General features: G+C 45.1%; 2 protein-coding genes across 3 annotated transcripts in view; one reads left to right on the plus strand and one right to left on the minus strand.

Moving 5' to 3' along the window:
* The window catches only part of chga (chromogranin A), an 11,495-nt gene extending 10,049 nt beyond the window's left edge, over positions 1–1,446 (plus strand). Inside the window, exons 7-9 of one of the 2 annotated variants that reach the window (XR_009940918.1) lie at positions 1–243; positions 297–483; positions 639–1,446. The exon at positions 1–243 is cut by the window's left edge and continues 23 nt beyond it. Coding sequence is in view for 1 of the 2 variants with exons in the window: in XM_062550356.1 (XP_062406340.1) it covers positions 1–483; positions 639–722 (567 nt within the window). In the remaining variant the exon portion in view is untranslated. Of the gene's footprint in view, positions 484–638 lie in introns of both variants that reach the window. The other variant, XM_062550356.1, reaches the window with a different exon arrangement.
* An 869-nt stretch (positions 1,447–2,315) lies between these two features.
* On the minus strand, positions 2,316–27,339 carry itpk1a (inositol-tetrakisphosphate 1-kinase a). The gene is made up of 11 exons (XM_062550357.1): positions 26,668–27,339; positions 26,384–26,555; positions 23,157–23,181; positions 18,573–18,698; positions 17,452–17,569; positions 12,476–12,574; positions 11,681–11,721; positions 9,541–9,706; positions 6,584–6,651; positions 6,216–6,378; positions 2,316–4,479 (listed from the first exon to the last, which is right to left on the minus strand). The coding sequence occupies exons 2-11, from the start codon at positions 26,476–26,478 to the stop codon at positions 4,211–4,213; spliced, it is 1,170 nt and encodes a 389-aa protein (XP_062406341.1). The 5' UTR covers positions 26,479–26,555; positions 26,668–27,339; the 3' UTR covers positions 2,316–4,210.
* Between the last annotated feature and the right edge of the window lie 236 nt (positions 27,340–27,575).

The raw sequence follows: 27,575 nt of genomic DNA on the forward strand, positions 1-27,575 counted from the left end.
TCCGAGGCAAAGCCATCCGCCGAGGAGGTAGAGGAGGAAGAGGAGAAGAGGACAGCTACGGACAGCGCTGAGGCCGAGAGGAAGAAGAAGGGAGTGAAGGGAGAGGCCAGTGAGGAGGTGGAGGAGGAGGAGGAGGTGGAGGAGGAGAAGAAGAGAGGCGTCGGTGCCAAGCGCTGGAGCGGGTTGACCCACCAGCCCCACGGCCTGCAGGCCCAGAGGAGAGCTCCGGTAGAGCAGGAGGAGGTGCTGGAGGAGGCCGAGGATCAGGAGGCGGCGGAGGAGAAGGAGAGGAGGAGGTCCAGCGAGTACAAGCAGCTGCAGGAGGTGCCCCACCACTCGAAGGAGGCGTCCACGGAGGAGGAGGAGGAGGAGGCCACCCCCGGGTTCCAGCGTAGCCCCGAGGAGAGGGAGCTCCGCCTGATGGCCAAGAGAGAGCCGGACGACCGGAGAGACGAGGAGGGGAGCGCCACCAGGAAGGCCGAGGTAATCGCGTCCGGGGTCAAAGGTCACAATGTCCCGTAGACTCACCGCGAAGAAATAAAGAGGCAAATATTATCGCAGGTCTGTGGTTGGAATGTAAGACAAATCTCACGCTCTTTTGTGTACCCATTTCTCTCTCTCTCCCTCTTGTTCTCCAGGACCCTGAGATCGAGAGTTTGGCCGCCATCGAGTCCGAGCTGGAGAGCGTGGCGAAGAAGCTCCATGAGCTGCGGCGTGGCTGAGCGGCTCCCTCTCCCGCCTCCCCTCCCCGGGGCTGAGCTTCCTCGTCACCCTCCTCTTCCTCCTTCACCAGTTAGCTGCCCTGCACTTAGACGCGCGGTGCGTTCACGGCAAGGCAGAGGCCCTCGTCGGCACCCCCTCCCTTTTCCTGTCCCCCACGGTTTGGGCCTCCAGCCACCTTCTGCTGGAGAGAGTGACCCCCTAACTCCCTGACCCTTCCTTTCTCTTCGCTCTCTCCTGCTCGTTTCCTCGAAAAAGGACGAATCTCGATAGAAGCCCCCCCAGCCGTCTGAAAATACGGACTTCTGACCCCTCTTTGCTCCTGCTGCTCCTCCCTGGCCTGCCGCTGCTCTCGTCTCCGCTTAACGCTCGACAAAACGGTTCGCTCGCTCTCTCGCTCGCTTCGCCCGAAAAAGTACCTGAGCCCTGCGCGACATCTCCGTGACAACATGATAAATCAGTCTGTATTAATGTTGTAATGCAATCCAGAGCTAACTACTTGGGGATAGTATGAGTTTGTGTATATGCAAATATATAGAAAAAAAACAATCTTATGTTGTTCTTTCTAAAGAAACAATGTTATTCTGAACCCATTGGGCTCAGAAGGTCCTAAGAAATGCAATAATTGATAATTTTTCGTAGATTTAAAGAAAAAAGAAAATTAACACTTGTATTTACTATCTGTATGGAATTTAGCTAAGAAAAACAATAAATACGAAAGAGTTAAAAAAAACGTGTGTGGATTTAATGAATCTCCTTACTCTCCCTAAACATCTGTCTATCCATCCTCCATTCAACAGAATAATACCGCAATTTCCTGACTATTCGCTGCGGCTTACACACAGATTTGGCAAAACTTCTTCAGCTATGAGGTTAATACAGGGGGGCAGTTGAGTTAATATGATGTTAATATGGTTTTGTTTCTTTTAACTTGCATAAAACACTGTCCTGCGGCTTATACACAATGCAGCTGTGAAATTACTGTACTACATGACTCAGATTTGAAATGATGGTAGGCTACCTGCTCCATCCATGCACTGACGCAAGTGATAGTACCCCCTTATTCTGACTCCTGGGCCAGGAACCGCTGTAGCTATTAGTCATCCCCGGTGGCTGACAGTTACAGCATGACACAGAGCAGCTCACCTTTGACCCTGTGATGTCTACTACTGCTCGCTGTGACCTGGGTCAGGTGTAGCTCTTGTACCTGCTGTGAGGTGAGAGACCTTCAGAGGGCTCTGACCATCCCCATATGCTAAACCATGTCTCTCTCTCTCTCTCTCTCTCTCACACACACACACTCTCACTCTCTCTCACACACACACATGCGCGCGCGCACACACACACAGCCCTGCATTAATGAATATACTGAAAGAGCTTCAGATTTCTCCTCTTCAAAACAGGCACGACACACACATTCTCTCTCTCTGTCTCTGAGCAGCCTCCACTGCAGACAGTCTGAAAGAATGTGGGCTCACTCTAGCATACAAATTCTGCCATGGCAAAGATGACTCACACACATACAACAGAGAGAAATAATTTTTCAAAGAATTATTTTCCCCCCATCATCATCATCATCATCATCATCATCGTCATCATCGTCATCATCACACATTCTTGTGCTTCTTTATTTTTTTTCCCTGTTGCCTCATACTTGAATCATAAAATGTCCAAAAATTGTTAGTTTTGCTCCAACAAAATGTGCAAAGAACAAAACGTCACCACATATCCTATGTGCAACACGCAGGTATAGTGTATGTACAGTGCATGGAGAGGGTCGTGTGAGAGCCAAAAGCTCTCTAGCCCAACTGCATTAGCTGTTCTACAGTAGTTGTCATGGTTACGTGCGGAGAGTACATTATTACACAAAGTGGTAGGAGAGAGAGAGGTGGCCATCAGGCGGCTATCTCGTGTTCTGGTTTTTTTTCTTTTCTCTCTGCAGGGATACCTTTGTTCAGTTCTGTCTGTGTCTGTCAGGAATGCAGCGGAGCACCTGGCTCTAAAGACAGAGCTGGCCCATCTCTGGGGTGGGTGTGACAGACACAAGCCAGATCTGGGCCACATCAGGGCCACTTCAGGGCCAGATGTATTCCAGAGTCCATTGCTATGGGTGATGTTTCTTGCTAACACAGACACCAAGTCTCTCAACATGTGCTCGTCATGTTGTTCGTCATGTTCATGTCCGTATAACGTCAATGTGCCGTTTGTGGGGAAAAAAATGAGAACGAATGCCTAGACATTGTGTCTCTGATCTGGTCACCAACCACTCAAAAGAACAGCTGTATATGTACTGTATATACTGTGAGCTTTACAGTGAACTACAACATACTGATGCATAAGTTAATCAAACATAATGCAATATTTACAAATAAGTACAAAATAATCAATAGAAACTCTTTCACACATCAAACCCAATCCCCCATACCACCCAATATTCTGCTATTCACCTCCATCTGATTCGAAGACATTACTGTAAATATAATTGTTCTAAATTATGCTATTTAGTAATTAAGTAAGGAATGAAACATCTTGTTAAGGCGTTAGGTGCCCCATCTTATCCTTATTTTCTCCCCATATATATGTATACATAATATATGAAGAGTTTGGTTCCAAAATGCTATATCTCCAGTTCTAAAAACATTCATTAAGTCTTGTTATTTAATTGTGTATTTCAGGCAATATCAATAAAATTGCAGTTTTGCTATTTTGATTGAGTAAAGATAAATAAAATAACAGTAACCCAATTGTAGTTCAACTGACATTACCTAGAAAACAAAATGTAAATTTTAAGAAAATTAATTGTAATGGAGGATATAGTGTTTTGGAATCAAACTCTTCAAATACATATATGAAGAGTTCAGATGCAAAACCCTCTAAATCCGTCTTTCCTTTTAAATTGGCCTTTTTTTTTATCAGGCTCCTATAGGTTTTTACCTACAGATCAATCAGACCAGGAAGAGAGTGGTGTTTAACTGGTTTGATTAATGTATACTATCTGTGGAGAGCATTCACTCACCATCGTTGTCTCATTTTTTGACGGAATTCTCATTTAGAGGCTTTTGCATCTGAGCTTTTCATAAAGAGTGCAAAATACAGATCATACAGTCAAGTACTCACACCTGAAAACAGCTCATGTAATCCAGTACTAGAATTCAACTTTTCCCAAACCCCGCTTTTCTCATCTCTTAATGTTTAACACAGTCCTGTAAATGGTTGTAAATACCTCACTCATTGCCAACCGTTTAAGCTGCAGTTAGAATCCTGAAAGAAACCTATTGGCACAGACAGACACAAAGGCTGCCTTGGAGTCTTTGTCAGAAGGCATCGACTGGTCAGTCAATATGGGTTGATCTTCCGTCACTTTGTAAACCATTAAACATAGACAAGGCCTTGGTGTTCAAGAAGTAGACACACACACACACACTCACACACACATACACCACTCACTCACTCACTCACTCACAATCAGACAGACACACACGTTAAGTGGTCACTGGGACGAGGCCTTTGTTGCTAAAGATGAGGGCGCACAGTGTTTCTTGAAGCTGGCCGACACGTCCCCGTTGCATCCCCCCAAGCGGGGCTTGGTGCAGGCCGGTGTCTCGGCGGCGGAGGGGGGGGTGCCCTGACCTTGTCCCGGGACACCTGTCGCCCGCGCGTTCGCCCGCGGGACCCCGCCCGCCGAGGAGGCCTTGGCCTGCAGCGCGCTCGTCACGAGGCTCAGGAGGTCGTCGAAGAACTCCGGAACCCCCTCGTAACCTAGCAGACGGGGGGAGAGAGAGAGAGAGAGAGAGAAGGGTTCGGCGGGTGAGGATACGGAGACGAGGGGCCCAGGGGGCTCATTTGTTCAGCTGATGGGAGATTATGAAAACAATTTGGACCGCCTCTGCCACGCGATTTCCTGGGGGAACGATCGCAATCGAGGGCTATTCTAGGGGACCCTGTTCTTGGCAGGGCCAATTATTTATTTAGAACCTATTTGTGTACAGGCAGGGACCGCAGGCTTCCACATGGTCCTCATTTCTCGGAGGAGCTGGTGGCTGTGCTTTCCCTGTACTCTCAACAGCCCCTTCACATCGTCAGTGTATGGGCTGAGTTGGGGATAATAGGCCACTGAGCTCTGATAGACAGATAGATAGGAATGGATAGATGGCAGCAGAGTTCACACACACACACACACACACACACACACACACACACACACACACAGAAGAACCAATACACTGGAGATAGAACTATGATAACGTAATTTGTTGATTTACTCTTTCACTCTCAGGGGACATGTTCCCACGCCATTCAGGACTGGCAAAGAACGTACTGTATGCACACACACACACACACACGGAGAGAGAGAGGGAGAGAGCACATAACATCTAGAGCACATAACGTCACCAGGACAACAAAGAGACAGGAGAATAGTCGTCGCCATGCTCTCCAGGCACTACATAAACAGTGTCAAGCTAAGGGCGCTAACAGGCTACACAAAAACAGTTGAACTTTAAGCACAGCACGTGACTTCTCAAGACTTATCTCTTTGTCCTATGTGACTTTTTAATCCCTGTGTTCATTAAGTAATTGGAGTTGTGAAAAACACAACACAAGCTTCCTGAAATCTTTTCTCAGATAAACTTGCCATGATTACCGTAATTCCACTGAGGTCAAGCTATCAAAACACAAACAACACTTGATTGCCAGTTGTGCAGAGGCCTTGGAAAAGCAAACTAAAAATCAATCTCATGCCAAAAGAGTCCTCAAAAACATAGCATCATCTGTTGTCAACATCCTGTGCTGTGCATACTGACACCGTGTGGTCTGGAGTTCTCACATGAGTTCCTAAACTGGAGGAGGGAGATGAAGAACGCATATGGATGATGGATCTTTAGATGCCTTTAGACCCTTTTACTTCTATTCATTTATCTTTATCATAACGCTTTTATCCAAGTCACTTACTGTACATAACGTCAGTTATGTTACAGGGACATTGTCCCCAGAGGAACTGGGGGTTAAGTGCCTTGCTCAAGGGCATGACGGTGGAAACCGGGAATATAACCCACAACTTTTCAGGCTACTGCATGCTGGCCTAGCTTCTTAGCCGCTACGCTACCATCTCCCCCTGCATCCACAAAATTACAATTTTTATGCTCTGGTATGAGCCTAAGCTAACCTATAACACCATGCAAAACAGGTTAAAATGCTGTGAAAAGATACCAATTAAGGATCACCTGTCGCCTATCCTCCTCGGTGCAGAGAGATTCTCCTTCCTGCCTCTCTGTGATACCAGCCTCATTCGACTGCATGCATGGGCTTAGCTTAAGTGTGCAAATGAAGATGAAGAACGCTTTGTCTGTACTTCAGCAGAGACGGATGGGAGCGGTGCGCGGTAAGGAGCACAGTCACGCGGTAGGCTACTACACATGAAGTTGAGTACCCCAAGCATGCCCAAAGAAGTCTGGAGAATGGGAGGCAGAGTCTTTGTGAAAAGCACAGGCACTCACCTGGGAATGCATTGATGTCGATGACAGCGTGTTGGCCAGTCTGGTTGTCGATGATGATGTCGATCCCAAACAGGGATATTCCCAGGGTCTGGCGCAGGCATCTGCAGATCATCTGAATGACGTCGTCACTTGGCACTTGGGACTGCCCTTCCAGATTGTCCCTCTAGAAGGTGAATAAACACACACACACACACACACCATTCAATGACAAAACTGATGGAGGGGAGGGGGTGATAGAATAGCATCTTATAAGGGAATGGGTCTGCCAGGCCTTGATCTGCAGTGGAACTGGTCCAGAATCAGCCCGCTAACTCGGTGAGAACAACAACATTAGTCTCAGATCTTCAACAAGAGTCGCTCAGACTTACAGAGGTCAGGTCAGACGAAGACTCTGGCTTGGAGACATGGTGGCTGTTGAAGGATATGGCTCTTCTGTCTGAGAGAGGGAGAGAGGGAGAGAGAGAGAGAGAGAGAGAGGGAGCGAGAAAGAGAGAGAGAGAGAGAGAGAGAGAGAGAGAGGTCACACAAGAACAAAAGTCTAGGCTTCCTGTGTCAGTTCAACGTAAGTACCAGTAGGCTACCAGCTTTGTCACAAATCACATTCTCCAGACAAGGATGCAGTTCCTAACTTGCTGATAACGATTTGTTTAAGTATTACCGGTATATGTGATTGCCTATTTTTTTACTGACATCAGATAGGATGGGGGGGCTAATGCCAAAATGCTCAAATATTGTCCCAGCTAATACCTTCCCAAATCCCTGTATGGTTAGTGAAAGGTTTAATAGCCCCGTAGAATATCATGCCAAGGTTATCTACCAGTGGGTGTATTCATCTCACTAGTTCTGCATAACATTTTCCCCTGCTCTTTTTAGTAGAGCTGTTTTTAGACCACCAGTCCCTCTGACTCTGTCTGTGCAGTTCATTCGTTTGGCCAGAGGGGGGCAAAATCTCCCACATAAACACCGGGAAAAAAAGGTGTCCTTGATTTAGATCGTCGCTATGGAGACTGTTGTGACTCACAGGTTCTCACTGGAACCAGTGTCCATGAAGTTCAACAAGAAGTCCAGTACTCTAAACTAATGGTCTGTTGAGAGAGGGAGAGGAGATAGCAAACGGTTTACAAATGAACTCCGGAATCCCATGAATACTTGCTGCGCTTTGCATGTGGGTCACTGAGTCATTAAATCTTCAAACGGTTCATAAATAGCCAGTTTGAAAAATATATATATCTTAAAAAGGACAGATTCCGCTGCAGTTAGATGTAGGAAGAAGATGGTGTGAATGCCACATAAATTCTGTCAACAACATTTTCCTGCCACCCTGCAAGGCCAGTTTGGAGGGTTGCTACGGTGATGTCAGGGCCTTTCATGGCACGGCTTCCAAAAGCATAGCGCCTGTGATTTAGCAGTTGTTGAGCTGATGCTAAACTTCTACATTCAGACATGCTGAAGCGCTTCGGGCCGCATCGCTTGGAAAAAGTCAACACCAGAGGAACGTGACAACACAACCTCACACCGAATTGAATGCCAGCAATTTGCTCTCAAAGAATGTGAAATAGAGGAGGTGAACAAATATGGCAAATATTGTTGAAGTTATTCCAAACAGCTTAAAGGGGAGTTGGAGTAGGCCTACTGTCCAAAACCTGGTGGGCAACTAGGCCTACTGTAATTTCCTACTATCATCCGCGGCTTATACATTGATGTATGGATGTTTCTTCAGCTATGAGGTTAGTACATGGGGGCAGTTAATGGCAATGTGGTTTTGTTTCTTTTAACTTCCGTAAAACACTGTCCTGCGGCTTAATAACAACATATACACAGGACATATAAGGGCAAACTCAAGTGATTACTTATTACATAGGGATGGGTGCACACCAGTGCGTCACCAGGCCAATCATGGACAGGAATCGGATGAGGAACATGTAATGACCAATCAATAGCATGACTAACGGTGACCCCGGAGGTGAATCACAAGTCACAAGAGGAAGTGTAAAACAAGTGGCATCCTCCTCCGTGCGCATTTGGGCGTGTCAAAGGGTGCCTCTCATTCAGCTTTTATACATCCTCCCTTCCTCCTCGGGCCTCGATCCTCACTGATCTACATAAAGAATGATAGGGCGGCAACAATGGGATAGTCTATCCAGTTTTAGTTATAGAGCAGTGGGAACGCCCCTCGAGGATCGAGGATCGAGCCTCGATGATCGAGGAGAGATGTTGAGAGGCACCCTATGACGCGCTATCCAGTAAATGGAGCAGGACCTAAATACCTATCAGACATGTTTCAGCAGTACACACCTTCTCGTCCTCTCAGGTCTCAGGAGAAAAACCTGTTAGTAAAACCCGCTGTTAGAACTAAACATGGTGAAGCAGCTTTTAGCTGCTATGCAGCTCAGCTTTGGAACCAACTTCCGGATGACATTAAAAAGGCCCCAACTGCAGCCAGTTTTAATTCTAGACTTAAGACAAAATTGTTCTCAGATGCTTTCTGCTAAATGTCTTTTAATTATTCCAACTTGAGTCTTTTATGCTTTCTGTATAAATCTTTATTTTTAAATGATGTTATGCTTTCCTTATAAGTTTTTATTTTGTTTTGGAAATTGAAACCTGATCCCTCAACATGCCGGAGAATTGCACTCATGGTGAGTAGTACTGGTTTGTTCCTTTTAAGTACTACGTTCTGCCCCTGGTTGGGCAAAGGGAGATTCAGGTGAGTAGGGCCCCTGTTTGGGGATAGTTTTTTTGGGTGGTAGTCAGCGTCAGGGACGGGTGAGCTATCGGCCCTGGACATTAAGGTCTCCCCAGTAAGAAAGGCAATATTGTGTGCGCACACAGATGGGCCTACGTCAACGAATCTCCAAAGAGTGGCAACAGCTCTGGGTGTTTGAGAAGGATCACTATCACTGGTTTGCTAAATTAGACTCTGGCAAAGTCTATCTGTTAAAAACAGACCTGTCTTCTAGTCTTTTATGCTAATTATTCTTTATGCTAAGTCTTTTATGCTAATTATTCTTTATTGCTTTCTTTTTCTTTTTTCTTTTATTATTATTACTATTATTATTATTATTACTCTTTGCTCATCTATGCTTTCATCTGCTATTACTGTTTGGTTTTTGTTTATGTAAAGCACATTGAATGACCTCTGTGTATGAAATGCGCTACAGTATATAAATAAACTTGACCTGACTTGACTTGACTTGACTACCCCTATCGTTGGGAAGCACGAAACCCCCCACGTGTGCGTTGATGATGCGATTCTCGTCAAGCACCGCCTATGCGGGACACAGCCGCGGGAGCATGTCGCGGCCTCGCGGCCTCACAGCCTCACCTGTTGGGCCGGTGGGAAAGTTCCGGAGAGACGGCCTCTCGACCACGCTGTAGGCCTCGCCGACCACAAACACCTTGTAGAGCACCGCGTCGTGGTTGATGAAGCTCTGGATGACGCAGGGAGGCTTGATGCTCTTCAGGTCCTCCTCGCTGAAGATGATGGCCATCTAGATCAGATTAGATCAGATTCAACTTTATTGCCATTGTTCAGAGCACAAGTACAAAGACAATGAAATACAGCTTGCGTTTATACTCTTTATAACTTAAAGGTGGGGTAGGAGATGTTTGGAGCATGCTCTCTGGAGCAATTTTTAACATATCGCTTGAAATACTCTTCACACCCCCATTTCAACCAATTAATTAAAAGTTTTGACACGAAAATGTAAAGTTTTAGTGGCCTCTAGAACGAACCATCCAGGAAAAACACTATCCAATCATACTGAACGGACTGTTAATGATGATTGGATTCCGATGCATCTATCAAACTGCAATCTGCTCCTCCCTCCCGCTCGTGAACAAGCATTGCACGTTTCTGTACTCTGGAGGCGTGACTTCAGGGAAGTCTGAAGAAAGGGGTTGGGACTTTTGACCTGTGTATTTTCAAAATGCAGCTTTGCTGGAATCATCTTCCAGGATCTTCTACCCTACTACCCTACTCTTGCTATAAGCTGGGTAACAATAGTGCAACGTTTAGTGCAACGTTTGCTAAGGAAAGAAAAGTCATGCCTCCCCCACAGTGCCATAAAAGCTGAGCTCAAAGCTTCCCCTAACACCACTAGTGAGCTTGGCCCCTTTAAAAAGAATGTTTTAAATTAAATTCGGCTATCTCTTGAGGCGCATCAGGCACAACAAATGCTTTGGCCTTTAGATGTGAGCTTGATATCCAGGCTTGGAATCCATCAGGTAGTCTTTGGAAATCACACTGGAAACCAGCGGCATGACACCCAAAGGACCTTTTGTGTGCATATTAAAAGTACAGTCAGTGATGGCACAGGAGGTCAGAGGTCAGAGGCCAGTTTTCGGAGCCTGGGCTGCCTACAGAGACTGTTTTTGTTGTTGTTTACGGTGTACTCACAAGGCTGGGGCGACTAGCGGATCGTGAGCCGATGATTGCGGAACGTGACAAAAAATTGTTACGGGGCTTGAAATCGTGTTTAATCGCTGACCTTTATAAACGCGAGGTGCATATTACACGCCTGTCTTTATTGGTCCGTTGAAGTGCACGGACGGACACACTGCCGCCATAAAGGTTTATGACAGAGCTGTTAGAACACAGCAGAGACCTCAGGTCTCCCTACTTGCTAATCAGCCCTTCCATCAGTGAGTGGCACCGTGGTTGTGTCCGTCCCTAAAGATCAACACCGCCAAGAGCTTTTCGTAAAAGTTTATACATTTCATACCACCCGTCTAAGCACACAACTTATCTCTGTGAAGTGACCCTCCACCATTTTCTCAGAAGATCACAACAGAATAAGAGGGAGTTCTCGGTAAAGCACTCCTTAGGGCTACCCTCTCGCAACAGGAAGTGTCCTCTGACTGGTCGCTCCAGAGGGGGGCGTGTTCGGTGCGGCCATTGTGCTATCTGACGTAGCCCCTCGCGCCCCATTACTCAGACTACACTATCCAAACCAGTGCAAACAGAGAGGAGGCCTACTCAGGAACTCAAGATTTATATAAGGGACACACGCTATACTGCATACATGCACTCAAGAGTTCCAACGCATTACGCAACTCACGTAGGAGGGAGGGGAACGAGAGCACGTTGAGATGTAAAGGTAGAAAGAAAGAAAGAAAGAAAGAAAGAATGAACGCAAAGCTAAACACTCACAAGAGGGCGGAGAAAAACAAACACAAAAGACAAAGAGATGAACTAATGACCTCTGCCAATCAAGTCAATGAATTATTTATAGGACATTAAAGTGAGTCATTTTTTTCAGGACAGTTTCAGTCGAAACTTGAAAAGAGGAAGAGAGAAAGGAGTGGGAAGAAAGGAGCGGGAAGAAAGGAGTGGGAAGAGAGGAGTGGGAAGAGAGGAGTGGGAAGAAACTGTGAAAGGAGAGTCCAGTGTTTATAAACAGACATTAATAGACGACACATTAGAGACAGTCAGGTCAGCTGGTGTCTGTCCAGTACTCACTGACCTCATGAGAGCTGGTTCCATGAGCCACCTGGGTTTTACAGACTGGGGAAGAAACACAAGACATGAGCGTGAGGGGTTTTGCATTTTGTTTAAACTTTTTTGTTTTGTTTTGTTTTTTCTGCATGCCATTTGTATATATGTGATATACAGTACAGTACAAAATACAGTATGAAAAAAGACATGAGTGTGAATCAGCCAACATCAACAGCAAAAATTACATATACTGTGAACAGCTCATAGAAATAGAAAAATAAGTCAGCCTCCCTACTCAACCTTAATGTTGAAAACATAGCCACGAAACCACTTATCTAGTTATGTCATCGATAAACTATTAAGTTTGACCGCAAGCGTGAGCAGGAGCATGAGCACTCGAAGCGCTGTCGCACAGATATACACCACTAACTGCGAGTGCGTTGGCCGTGCTGAATGTAGTAAACAAACGTTGGGACAACAGCCGTATTTAAGATGCGTCATACTCCTGCCTCCTGTCAAGCTCAGTCCTGGCTCCTATCTCCACCTTAACCGCCCGGACGATTTACTCAGGTACAGTACAAGCAAGACCCTTCCGGGCAATGTCCGTGCGTAAGGGGTCATGTGTGAACACTCAAGTCCGCATGAGATCAGGGCCCAATTACCAGGGCATTATCCGGATGTCATGTCTTAAAGCGGCTTGTGTGTGTGAGAGTGTATGTGTGTGTGTGTGAGTGTGTGTGTTTGTGTGTGTGTGTGTGAGGGAGAGTGTGAATGTGAGCGTGATATGTGTGTGTGTGTGTGTGTGTGTGTGAGGGTGGCTTACTGAAAGGGAAGGTGATGCCATGCTGCTGAAGCTGGCCCAGGGTCTCTCGGCAACACTCGTTCCTCACCACCAGGAACGGAGGGGAGCAGATCCTGTCATCTGAGGAGCACAGAGGAAGAGCTCAGGCCGTGTGTGTGTGTGTGTGTGTGTGTGTGTGTGTGTGCATGTTGTGTGTGTGTGTGTGTGTGTATAGATATTGTGTTTATCTATGGAAGTAGTTTCACATAATAACAGAGCCTTTCATCATGTATGTGACAGAAATTCATGGACTGAACAGTCTGTGTGTGTGTATGTGTGTGTGTTTGTGTGTGTGTGTGTGTGTGTGTGTGTGTGTATGTGTGTGTACGTACACTATATGCATACACACAGTATCGTGTACACGTGTGTGTACTGTATGTACTCCTCACATACCACCTCCAGCATGGGCTGTGCCTATTTGCACAACTATTTCTTATGCATGCATGTGGATCACACGTGTGTGTGGGTGCGTGTGTGTATGTAATCCCCACCCCACACACACACATTCATATCCACATCCTCCAGCATGGCTTGTGAAAAAAGCCTACTCATGACTTATGGCATACTGCATGGGTGATTAGCGCCTTAAGGCGGCCTTAGGGCCTATGATAGCTGCCTACAGCACAGATAAAAAACATACAGCAGCCCAGAAAATTAGCCCTGCCGGGGGAACCTCGCCAGCGGTAAATCATCAGCTGCTGTCGGATGATTTCTCTGTGTGTCTGTTCCGTGTGTGGTGCAGTTTTCACCAATACTCCCCCATGTGCTGTCCTCTCCCCCGGACTGGGGCTCTCCTGCTCCTCTCTGCGCTCTCTCTCTCTCTCTCGCTCTCTCTCTCTCTCTCGCTCTCGCTCTCTTCCTGTTCTGTCTAGCTTCTCTCAAACGCTCTCTTCCTGCTTGCTCTTTTGGCTCTCTCTATTCCTTCCTCTCGCTCTGTTTCTTTCTCTTTCTCTCTCTCTCTCTTTCTTATTTTCTCTTTCTCTCTCAGTATCTCTCACACACTTGCTCGCGCTCTCTCTCTACTTTTTTTCTCTTTCTCTCTCAGTATCTCTCTCTTATTTTCTCTTTCTCTCTCTCTCTCTCTCTCTCTCTCTCTCTGTCTCTCTCTCTCTCTCTCTCTCCGGGTCCTTGGGGTCTCCTGTGAAGTGTCTGAGTGTGTGTTTGCTCACGGTAACCCTGACTCCACATGTTTTGAAAAGCCAGGGAGAAATGTAGCATGGCCTCTGCATGGCAGGGACATCATGGCCATTCTTTCACCCCTCACTCCCGCCCAATACACACACCCCACACACTCTTCTTCCTTCCCAGTCCCTCCATCTCAGTGCAGTAGCACACACACACACACACACACACACACACACACACACACACACACACACATACACTCACACCACTACCCACCCACAATCCCTAAACCAGACTATATGGAGCCTCCTGAGACATACAAGGCCACTGTCACAAGAACATACTGTATGTACTATGTGCCTTATGCATTCTCTCTCTCTTTCTCTCTCTCTCCCTCCCTCTCCCTTCTTCTTCTTCTTCTTCCTTCTTCCTCTTCTTCTCTGAGTGTACCTCTGTCATGCACACACAAACACACCCATTCACACTGACACACACAAATACACACACACACACACCCACACACACACACACACACACACACACACACACACACACACACACACATATACACACACACACACACACATGTGAGCATGCACGTTCCCTCCTCACTCTCTCTGTCTCGGACATGTCCATATGCACAGACACATATTGTATACACTCTTTCATCGGCTCCAGCGGCGTGAACTCAAAGTGCTGCGCCGCGGTCCCGTTTTGGCATGCATAGTAGATTCCATTGTGTGAATAACATGAAGAAAAGCCAATGTATATCTAACATGAGTTAAATATTAAACAGGGTGTCACAAGCTGAAAGGCTGACCTAAAACAGGTTCCAATTCAGCTCTTTAAATCAGACAACAAGCCTTACTCACTCTCACTGAGTGCATATCATTACCTAATATCCTTGGCATTGAACGACTTGGTTGCTGGTGTCAACAAGACAATATTATTCTTTCGTCCATGGAAACATAGGAAAGCTATGGATGTGCCTGTATATTTTCTCTCCCACTATTATCCGCGGGTCTTAGTGTACCGTAGTTAATTGAATCTTGGAATCCTAATGAAAACAAATCTATTTATGGGCTGGTCTCTCACGGAAGATCAAGGCAAGCTCGGGTGTAATGATTTTTTTTTCTCTAACTAATGCTGCTCGAGTAGCGTGTAGCTCAGATGTGGTTATCCACTTCACAACAGCTACATTACGGAAATGAGCCTGTCTGTGAGTCCACCATCTTAGTGTCTTAGTGCTCTCATGCAAAGTGGAACGAACTGGCGCTAACTAGCCAATAAAGTCTGAAAAACGCAAACAAGCAGGGAGAAACTGAACCCATGAACCAAAGGCGTGTTTATTCCTCTGCACTCTCAGACTGCGGAGGATAGCTTTTCATTCCTCCGTGAGTGGCAATAAATAACATTGAAACTATTTGAAACACTGAAGTTGAATTAAACCTTATTATGGTCATCAGTTCACTAAATATGCCAAATTATATTGGATATTACATTAGATTTAAGATTGCGTCAACTATGCAACTGGCTGAGTTCGCGCCAGCTATCTCAGCTCTGGCATACTGCTGACATCTTGTCGATGAACGTCAGGGTCAAAGGGCATTGCCATGGTGCCGTGACTAACAGCATACACCATTCATCCGAAACTCGGTCAATGACAGAGCGCCGCGATAGTGCAGGTTTTACACTGGCCGAGGCATGAGGGAGCTGTCGCTCTATCTGAAAACAAACAAACGGCTCTTGTGTAACGAACACGCCAGCCCAAGCAACGCTATCTGCAGCGGCTCCCCCCGAGGCCACCGCGCTCAACCCGAGTCTCCCTGCTGCTGCTTTCAGCTAAGTCATTGTGGTTGCCTGGAGAACGACAGAGACTGAGTAATGGGGAGAGAGAGAGAGTTAGAGAGAGAGAGAGAGAAAGAGGAGAGGCCTTTAGAAAGAGAGAGAGAAGGAGACAGAGACGGAGAGAATTAGAGAGAGAAAAGAGGAGAAGGAGAAAGAGAAAGAGAGAGAGAAAGAGAGATAGAGAGAGAGAGAGAAAGAGAGAGAGAGAGAAAGAAAGAGTACAATACTCTGGCACACTAAATTCTAAACAGAGTGCTCAGTAAAACCCCGAGAGATCCCGAGCCAAAGAACACCACTGTTGACCTCATGCCACCCTGGGCTGTCCCATCTCCCTGACATGGGCATGCCCTGGGGGAGAGACAGCAAGAGAGGCCGCGAGACCTGGGGCAAGCTAGCCTAGCGCTAACGGCTAACTAACCCTGATCTTAGCCAGAGCTGGGCCGGCACTGTTTCAAGGTGAGCTGCTCTCTGTGTAGGGGTGCGATGACAGCCGATCCGGTCGCCGAGACACACAACACCCGTGATGAGTGTCTCCACAAACCAAAGCTTTTGGCACCAGGACTCCAAACAGTGCTAAGCCATTAGCGGCCATTACAATGCACAGAGCAGGCAAACTGCTTACACTCTTTCCTGCAGGCGCCTACGTAGGAGCTGAGCAACAACTTTATAAACCCGGCGGCATAGCAGAAGGCCTGTGTAAGCATACTTACAGGCAGAGAGGCTAGTCATCACAGTCAGTCCGCAAAGGGACTAATAAAAACATCTGCACGGCACTTTGTAACTGTGAATAAGACAGACTGTATACTGAACACAAGCACATTCTGACTATGAAGAGGTGGTGTGATTCATAGGTGGTGTGATGACTGACCATTTCACCAACTCCAGCATGTACACATATACTCACTCTCTCTCTCTCTCTCTCTCTCTCTCTCTCTCTCTCTCTCTCTATCTCACACACACACACACACACACACACACACACACACACACACACACACATAGGTACAAACACAGGCATTGCTGAACACATGGCCAGGAATGCCAAGTCCTTTCAGCTGACATGCCATGTAAGCCGGACTGCATCAGATGACACAAAGCAGGGAGGCCGCGCCTCTTTTGAGCCTGGCTCTGGCGACCTGGACCCCGCGGGGGGCAGAGAGGGGACGTCCAGGGAGGTTCACGCGGGTTTAAGAGCACGGGTCGCCCCGACTCACAAGCACACGTGTCCGTCCGCCGAGCGGGAATGTCGGCCCCCTCTTCCTGCTCGGAACGCCGGGAATGCGGAGCCGGAGCGGAGCGAGGGCCACACAAAGAACGAGCAAGTTGGCAGTTTTCACACGTAAGCCTCCATCGTCTCCACACACAAAAACACACACACACACACACACACACACACACACACACACACACACACACACACACACACACACACACACACACACACACACACACACACACACACACACACACACACACACACACACACACACACACTCACCCACACACACTTTCTGGTTAGCTTTCCACTTCCCCAGCGGAAAATGGCCAAAGCTCATTGAGGCTTCTGACACTGCAGGCCCAACAAAGGAATTACGGAAGGGGCGTCTGATACACATACACACACACACACACACACACACACACACACTGCAAAAACACACTGTTGATTTCAAGGCGAAAGATTAAATATTCTTCTCACATCACAAGGACCTGTCCATATCTATGTGAATGTTTAGACTTACATAGAGCACATACATGTGTGTACCCTTAACAAAAAGTCCTGAAACCAAAATCATGTAGGATTCCAATGGCAACAATCGATTTAGGATTGTCCAGAAATGTCAAAATCTGACTGGAATCCTACAGGACTTTTTGATAAGAGTATGCTGGATTCTGAGTATTTCCAGCAAGGAACAGGATGTCAAAAGTTGTGTATCCCCAAGATCACATGTTTGGTTTGCAGTAGCACATGCATTCTAGCCCACCTTGCATTAAGTCCTCAATCTTGTGGATCAGCTGATAGGACTTGGCACGGTCCAGCAGGGTACGAATAGCAGGCATTGGGTCCAGGACCACAGTCTCTGGGTGGGCATCTATGAAATCCTGCAGACCAGAGCAGAAACTAGCGGGTCAAACCAAACAGAAATGTAGATGATCACTGACTGAGGTTTCCTGTGTACTTAGTGGTAAAATACATGCGGAGATCATAGACTGTATGAAATACATATAATTAGATATCATTGGCCAGCTTTGCCCACACAAGGGTAAAGAATGAGCATGAGGTGGAATGAATAGCTCATTCATAAACGATTCCATGTTTGATTCTTCAGCAGTGCTACCATTTGTACCAAAACTAGGATGAAACATCTGATCATGATCATACACCAAACAATATGGGGCTTGCATTAGTGCTGCAACACTTAAAACAATAAATGGATCAGTTGTCAAATATTAAATTAATCACCAACTATTTTGACAATCGTTAATTGATTCTCACTCAAAACTCTTGGACTTTTACCTGCTTAAAATCTAAATCTAACTAAAATATACCTAAATACTTTAGACAGCAAGACGAAAACAAACTGACCGAGGACATATTCTTGGGCGACCATCTACAATTTCTCACAATTTTCTGTAATTCCATCAATTAATCAACAACTCGATTACCAGTAATCGAGAAAATAATCAACAGATTAATCTACTGAAAATGATGAAAATAATCGTTAGTTGCAGCCCTAATACTAGTACGGCTGTTTTTGACACCTTTTTGCCTTGAGTTATTTTTTATCCATAGTACAGTATGCCCCAATCTTAAATAAAGAGCTTTTCAATTATTGGATCCTTGTCTCAATGTAACATTGAAGCTACACCAGGCGCGTAACCGAAGTGTTCCATTTGCATTGCGTCTGCTACAACAATTAGCTTCAGCTATAATCAATGGAAGTAGCTACACCAGATGTGATAGCGGCTCGTACTGTACATTAGAAAAAAAAACAGACCAGTATATTTATAATGGATTTTACGCATCGCGGACAGAACGCTTCAGTTACGCGCCTGGTGTAGCTTCCCTGTGAGTGTGTGAGTCAGCCAGGGAGCCTTGGTTCACCTGAACACTCTGGACCAGTAGCTGGGCCTGTGTGTCCCTCTGGTCTGCCTCCAGGATGTGGTCAGTCAGCTTGTGGATGATCACATCCAGCGGGCCCTGCTCCTCCAGAGGTCGACTGAGATCAAGCTAGATATAAAATGTCAAAGGTCAGCGTAACAGTCCACACAGAGGTCAGTAATGCACATAAAGAACTGTAGGGAAATGCATTAGCAAGACCCTGGAGAGATGAATGAGCCTGGGCAGGTTTTTCAGGTTCATCTGTCTTTTCTCATCTATCTTTTGTTTTTTAAAAAGCTTCGACAACAAAGCCCTTCAGACAAGCCTTTCTCAACAAAGCATCTCTCCAATGGTTACATGATATAATGGAACCACCTACTTTCTATCAGACAGACAAGTCATGCCTAGTTACACACAGACTGACACAAGAAAAAGAGAGCTTATTATTACTCCTACTTGTAGTATTAATGCTTTGGAAATATTGTATGTTGTCATGCCAATAAAGCTTTTTTGAATTTGAATTTGAGAGAGAGAGAGAGAGAGAAAGAAAGACAGAAAGAAGGTGTGTGTGTGTGTGTGTGTGTGTGTGTGTGTGTGTGTGAGAGAGAGAGAGAGAGAGAGAGAGAGAGAGAGAGAGAGAGAGAGAGAGAGAGAGATCCATATGACCCACTCTCTGCAGACTTTACTGCAGTCTCCACAGTCTGGTAGGGGACCTCGACCTTCACTTGGACCCTTAGGGGGAGTTACAGAAAGTGCGCAAGATCCTCTGGGTGCAGCCCTACTGGGTCGAGGTCTTTATTTTCAACAGACAAGAGGCCAAGAAGTTCCCTGCCGAGTACAAGTCCATATGGACAGAGCCTATGAAACATCTGGGCGGTCGGCGATAGAGGGAGGGGGGCAGAGGACATCGCCGGGGGAACATGGAATTATGTAATCCGCCATGACCGTGGTGAGGGGCAACTCCAAAGCCGGTACCAAATATAGGAGAAGAAATGACGAGCTGCAGACCCTCCAAGACGTGTGTGTGTGTGTGTGTGTGTGTATGGTAGGAGGAGAATAGGTCCTTGGGGGCTGTTCCCTAAAAGGCCTTCATCAGATGCAGGAGGAATGTCTGGAAATAAGTGCTCAACCCCTCTCAAAACGCTGCTAAGATGAATTTGAGGAATACAAGAGAGAGGAATTAGCCTGAAAGAGACTAGCACTCACTTAAGTCCACATGACAGGTCAAAAGGCTACATGACAGCTTTAAACAGTCTCTGTTTTGGTCTCAGCGGGTGACATACAGTAAGTGAAATCAGTCATGTATGGTCTTCTGGTCTATTGAACCCGTCTTCAATAGGTTCGATAAACAGAGGGAACAGGATAATGGGTCTCCTCCTCACAACACGGAACAAGATTAACGTTCTGTATGAAAAGCCTTTTCCTTTATTAGATTACTGCATAAATTGAATTAACATTTAATTTAACAAAATACATGGATATATTGACTCCAGAAAATCCAGTCATTTTGAGTACACAAATAGATTGTGTATGAAAAAAAAAAAAAAACTAAAAAAACATTTCCTCTAGAAATGAGGATTGGTGGTGTCGTTGGCTCATGTAATATTGATGGCAACAGAGTACTCAACATCAATAATGTATTATGGGAAATTGGTAGTGATGCCACAGTTGCTATCTGATGATCAATATCCTGTGGTGCAGGAGCTTCAAAGCATTTGGCAAAAGTAAGAGACAGACAAAAATAGGCCTACACAAAAATACATGAGACATTGGTTTGCCTCATCTGAACTGTGATGCTTCAAGGATGGTTAAATCCTTCAGTTAGCCTCATTCCATTAGTCTATATTTTGTCAACAATATATAAGACAGAGATAGCATTATCTGTACTGCAAGAACATACACAAACCAAACTTTAAGACTAATAACCTTGATGGGCCTCGTGAGAACAAGTCCACACATCTGTCAAGCCTGAAGCGCATGAAGGCTAACTAGAAAGGCCAAATGCATGACGGCTAACTTACTCAACCTGTGTGAAAGCTAAATGGGCAGTAATCCAAGAGTAGTCAGGGATTAGAGAGTCAAAAGAGAGGCTTGTGGAGGGTTGGAGACACATCCATTACACGGGTGGCATACTCCTCCACACACATTTGCGCGCGCCGAAGACGTGCGTCATGGATTCGCAGTTCCACTCGTTTGGGAAGCACACAACACCCCTGCATGCTGCATTGATGATGCAATCCTCATCACGCACCGCTTATCACAGCCTTAACAGACTTTACTCGTGCAATCAAGATACAACAAATTAACTACAAGGCTGTGAAAAGTGTGTATAGTGTGCTGAGAATGATTCACGAGTGAGGTTCAATAACTGTTATCTGAGTTGATATTGATTATGCGAACTAATGATTTCTTGTAGTGATTCATTCATACACAAAAACAGGCTTTACTCAACCTGTTCTACTGAACAGGTTGAGTCACTGCACAATGGTTAAGTCCTTGCCCTGATTGATCAACTAATTGATAATTTACAAGAGATTTATTAGGTCTTGTGATAGCAAATGACTTGTAGGGTGAAAACAGGGTGTAGCTCACTGGCACAGGGCCAAGGAACACAAAAGCTTTGTCAAAGTCCATTTCATTCTTTGGCTTAAGGCTTGGTTTTGTTCCATGACCTGTCCAATTCTGTAAGGCGCGGGAATTCTGCCGAGTCAGGGCCTTTATCAGGTGCGGCCGGCTGTCTGACAGATAGTGGGAGGGACCTTGGCCTAAGCTGTGTCTTTCCTCGCCATACTCAACCCAAAACACTCGAAACCTTCACGCCCGTCACCGAAAAAACAAAGTGCGGTGTGTTTGTCCAACAAAAACCCCTTTCTGACTGTCTAACCCAAACGAGGAAGCAGATTCTTTGGGTCTGTCAACATTTCCAATGAAGGAATAGAACAGACGTCAAACTGACCTCATTCTACCTGAGAAATGGCCGGTGCTTTTCAAAAGGGATGTCATCAAATATTTTGATTCAAATATTTATGTAGCCTGTGTCTACTTACAGGTAACCTCGGAAAACTATGAGCTAAAACAAACATCGGCCAAACATCACTAAGTCCCATGATTCACAGTTAAACATACCTGAAATATTCACAAATATGTACTTGTTACACAAACAAAATGATAGCGAAGTGTTTTATAGACTTCACGCAAACATGCCTGCATTAATCTGCTCCTGCAGGTAATTCCTGGTTGGCACACATCTACTTATCATTCACTGTCAGTCCAAGTCCTTCATCTTGAATTTCATCTCTAACCTATATAACCTTAAGGCATGTGACAAAATGTCATACTGCTAGTCATAAGTTATGTTGTGACACCATTAAGCCGTGTGTGTCCAATGATTTACACATACGATCCTGTTTTGAAACAGGGGTCAAGACTAAACCAACTTTTCCTCAGAGATAGTCTCCACATTAGAATGAAAGAGAAAGAGGCTGAAGAAGATCCCACTGCGGATCGAAACGTTGCCTTTTTATATAGTAAATAAAGTGTATTTTTGGAGCCTACCCAGTGTGCGGACCAATCCATTCCATTATCTATACTTTTGTCCGGCACCTGGATTATTTCTGTGGATGTGCGCACCCCAACCAAACGCTGATGGAAATGAACCCATTATTACTGCAATTAGTCTACTGAGTTCTGAGTGGCTGATTGTGACAAAAAAATGTTGGGGACTTGAAATCGTGTACAATCGCTGACTGCACCTTTAACTTTTATCTGTGTCAGCTGTCTTATTGATGTTGATATTCTGATGACTTGGCAACTTAGTTAGTTGCTAGTTTTAGATAAAATTCCCCAACTAAAATGTATTGCATTTATTACACTAACTGTATTGGTGGTCCTACATACATGATTTCTGTTAGCGTATATGAAATATTATGTTGTACAGACTTTTTGGGGGAGCACCACGGGGGACATTTTTATTCTTTTTTAAAATTACCTTATTGTGCCCAGGCAATGGCAGTGCAGATCTATTCATGTATGTGAAACCCCAAAAGTACATCTGAAACATTTCGGTTTCCATATTTGTATTTGAGACTTTATACCCATTAGTCTGTTATCAAAGTGAAACTCGAAAGTTCTCCTCTCCTCAATTATGTAACTTTCACTGTTCAAAATGGACTGGCCACATGAATAGCAGAAGAAAAGCATAGATAAAAAATGAACAAATAAACAAATATGTGTTGTTGTTCTCGTGTGTTTGCATAATTTGGCTTTTCTTTCATCTTTGTGTAAACTATGTACTGTAGTTTTAGTCAGCTGAATCTCCTTAATACAAACAATAGTGTCATTCAATGATAGTGTCATTTGATGTTTCATTCAAAAAGCTCCTCTCTGTGCCACACAAGAGGCGTATCAAGCAAATATGTTATGTAACTGTTATTACAAGTAGTTGTGATGCATTCTTTTTCAATAAGCCCGGACGACCACAACAGATTGACTGACAAGATTAAAACACAATCTTAAAACAAAATTCAACTACGTAAAGTCCATAAATTAGTCAGTAAATGAATAAATAAGTAAGTAAGTAGAACTTACCTGGATTATTTCAATGCCCCTTTTCCTACAGAAACAAAACAGAGAGAGCATCTTTAAAATAGTGATCACATTATCTTATCAAGAGGCCTTGAGGTCATGCCTTTTTGATCAAGACCTTCATGGGGTGCAGTTAAGAGAAAGAGGTGTTTATTGTCTATGTTAATGTATATTCAAACTGCTGCTGATGACTTCTGAAAAGCCACATCATAAGTATTTTTAGATTTCAGAAGAGGTAGAGCCTCGTGCTTCCTGTTTCTGAAAGGGTCAGAATTTTTTTTCTCTCACATTTACGTCAAAAAGGAGAAATCGATCACCACACAGAAGGCACACGTGCATACGCACACACACACACACACACACACACACACATACACTTGTGTTTCAAGCATCTTGTAATAACTGACCATGAGCAGCTATTAGTGATATTAGTGACAGTGATCAATTCACACTCCTCTAATACTTGGTGGAGTCCACAACAGGTATACTCAGTGGTCATGACAGCAGTGGTCTCTCTGCGGTGAATGTTGAGACAGGTGCGCTAAAACTAGCTGACGAAGTGCAGTTGCCGTGGTAATCCTGCTCCTTCTGAGAGGAAGTGCAAGTTCAGACACACTTTTACACATTCTTCCGCTAGCATTCCTCCATACCTCTGGGACAGACTGAGAAGAGCAGTGCTATTTGTCAGTGGGGTAGCAGTAACCTCAGATGCCGTTCAAATCATCCACTTTGCTCACGGCACACAGTGACACTGTTTGGCTGAAACTGTGACTGAATACCCAACTCTCAAACCTGCTCATACACAACACACACACACACACACACACACACACACACAGGGGTGCACACCTCCACCCACCTACAGACACACACATACACTCAATGGTACTGATTTACTGAAATCTCTCATCTAATAGATCATTCATGCACACCCACATAAAAGCACACAGTGACCCACCTACCAACTGTCACCTACAAAGTCAAGGGAAAGATTGACAAATGTATGAACACGCACCTTGGAATCCCTGGCAATTGTCTCCTAGAGAGAACCAAAGGTCAATGTCTCAATGTCTAGTAATGCCTTGAAGACGTTAAGAGTGTCACAGTAAAGGTGATTCCCTCTCTTTCTTCCTGTGCAAATCAGATAAGTTACTGCCAAAGACTACCATGACCTGATATATAGGCTTTGGTTTTGCAGTGGGCAAACAATTATTTGTTGCTTTTGTATAGGATGAATGTGTACATGTTGTACTTAAACTCAGCAAACAAACAAAACAAATGAAAAAAAAGGTCATAGGCATAGACAGTCATTCTATCATAGTTTCACGTGTTAGACAAGAACCTTCTCTTATGTGGATTAAACCCTACAGACATGTGAGCGAGACCATTAATCAACTCACTGGACTAAGCCTTGGCCTTCACAGGCAGATTGAGGAATGCCTGAAAACATGTGTACCTCAGTAGAAATGAGTTTTACTAGAGGCCCGGACCTGTTTGTGGTGATGTTATGTACAGAATGAAACCACTTCTGGTGTCATGAATGATCACACAGTCTGGTTGCAAACACTTATGACTGAGGCCAACGGGCCAAATAAAGAACACAAACAGTCTAGATCAGACCCCATTCATCTGGACAGAGTAAGTGCACTGCACACAAACACACACACACACACACACACACACACACACACACACACACACACACACACACACACACACACACACACACACACACACACAGACACAGACACAGACACAGACACAGACACACACACACACACACACACACCCTTGATGTCCATTTGAATGTTAACATCTTTCTCACACAGACAGTTGTGCTTTACAAAACACCCGTGCAAAGCATTGTGTACACTATTCTCAAATTACATACCATCGGGTGACTGAACAGCCAACCCTACATCAGTCTAGATTACCATTCATTCAAATGACTAAATTACGCTGAATAAATAAGCACGGTGCACATTAGCTTAATACGGCTCATAGGTTCATATAACTATTTTCCGCTACACTGTAAATAACCTGATGAGCCTCCCTGACAATACTGCGATGTTGGTTCAAGTCGTGGATGAGCGAAAATGATCGTGACATTATTAGACCCTAAAAGGGAAACCCACAGAAAACTAGCTGGGAGGATATGGGCTTGGCTGATAAGTGGCTTGATACCATCAGCTCCAGGTGGTTGATGTAGTCAGTCACCAGAGGGGAAGTGTCGCTGCTCTTTGAGGCTCAGTAAGGCAGAAGGTGTTTGTGCTCTGCTGACAAGACAGAGTTGCGCAGGTCGGCCTGCTTTGAGCTAACTGAGAATCTCATCAGCGAAGCCTGTCCTTGCAGTGTACTGTAGCCCTAGACACAACTGTGGTTATCTAGCCCCCGCCCACAGATATGAGCAGCTTCCTTCTATAGGAGTCAGTGTGTGCATTCTGTTTTCTTTCCCTGAGTTATCCATGTGTATCTAAACATTTCCTCGGCGTTGTGATGGATTGCTGCGTTCCAGGGAATGGATGTTTCAACTGACCATGTAAAACAGCAGTACTGTAAACTCACACTTCCAGGGAATTGCCGTCGTAACTGACAATGTAGACAGGTGGCTCCTTGGAGCTGAACACACAGCACTGGTGTCTCTGTCTCCTGTCTTGGTGACTGGAGACTTGAGGGTGTGAAACCCTTGACATACAGTCAAACTAAATACCACATAGCCAAACAACAGACTATTCCTGTCAGACCCTCTTTTCCACTGAAAGCCCACACTCCATTTGCGCTTTGTTGTTTACATAATAGCCCAACCCCTGGGTCTGTCAGGGCTAAAGAAACTGGCACCAGCCGCCCATGGTTCATACCTGACACATTCTTTGGGGATGATGACATCAGGAGACCACTGTTCTATACAAACACAGGCCACCCCATGTAGCCTACCAGTCATTCTCCTCATGATGGAGACCCTCATAGGAGAACATCAACTGGACTCGCAAGAGTGAGACGTGTTCTAGCCTACTCACATAGATCAATCAGACCTTATGGCAAACAATGTTATAACGGGGTTACAACCCCATGATACAGACAGATGTAAATGTAAGGCATGCTAGCCCACTTTAGATGTCTTGGCGTTTAATACTTAGGCTAGGCTACTGTCCAAACCGGAAAGAACGTAACACATTTGAATGACCTAACAACAACTCCATGATAAGCAAGAGTTCATGATGGGACAATACCTGCACATTTCCACGAATGTCTGGAAGTTCAACTTCTTGATCTTCTTCTCGCTGAGCCAGTAGCCCACGCGTTTACCCTTCAGAAACGTCTGCATCTCCGGATAGTTTAAATATCAACGATGATTTGTCCTCAAGTAGGTTTTGGAGGTCCTATGACATAGGTTCGCTTAACCTAGAGAACATAATGCAACACGTCCTTTAATACTTTGGCTACAGAAAAACACATTAATATAACCTGCTCATAATTGGTCAACGATTACAGAGCGGAGATCCACATAGCCTACCTGGGTTTCCTTGAAACAATGTTGTCAGAATGTCACCGGACCTCTTGCTTCGAGCTACTTCATATCTTCATAACCATGTAGGCTAGTCTATGCAGGAATTGAGAGAAACCATCCGTGTGTCTCCAGAATTTCTGGTAAGTCAGGTTGTCAGTCGCCGAGCAGAAGACGTCCTCAATCTCACTTGCTCTGGCGAAACGTGTCTTGTTTTGTCTGAAGGCACAATCCCTTTCTCTCCCAAAATGCCTGCAAATCAACTCAGAGACCGAAATAAAGTAACTCTTAGACTGGCTTACGGTGTGATCCGAAAGCAGTGCTTTGCAATATGTGACAGACTTTCCATTACAGAGGCAAAGAGTTTAACTAACCGAATGAACACTCCTCTATTTATCTCCAGGCTATCGCAAAAAAGCGATCAATTACTGTGCCACACCATGTTGTGTCCACAGGTTTATTATCCATCCCCGTACGATATCACTTGGGTTGGACACGACGGTGTAGAATGGCAAGACACACCCTCGTGGGGGTGGGTTTAGTAGCCTAAATGACGGCGTGAATTTAATGAAGTGACAAGAAAGTTTTTTTAAAACCATTGTAGGCCTACGGTTAGATTAAATGTGAATGTATGGTAGGCTACAAAAGGAAGGAAGTATTCGTCACTATCTCATGTGAGCTATTGATGCTTTGTCATTGTCTGAGTGTATAGGTTAGCTGTCATTCAGTGACATTAAGTGACATCATGAGATTAAAGGCAGCTGGTAGTTTATTTTAACCCGGTGATTCGGCCCTTTGCTTCTGTTCACAATGGAACACAAGGAAGGCTACATTGTGTTGAGACTGATTTTTGAAGGTGATCATTTGAATATGCTGTTTTCACGGCACTGTAGCTTACTTGCATGGCCTACAAAGGC

Source organism: Sardina pilchardus, chromosome 12, assembly GCF_963854185.1.
Source record: "Sardina pilchardus chromosome 12, fSarPil1.1, whole genome shotgun sequence".
Lineage (NCBI taxonomy): Eukaryota > Metazoa > Chordata > Actinopteri > Clupeiformes > Clupeidae > Sardina > Sardina pilchardus.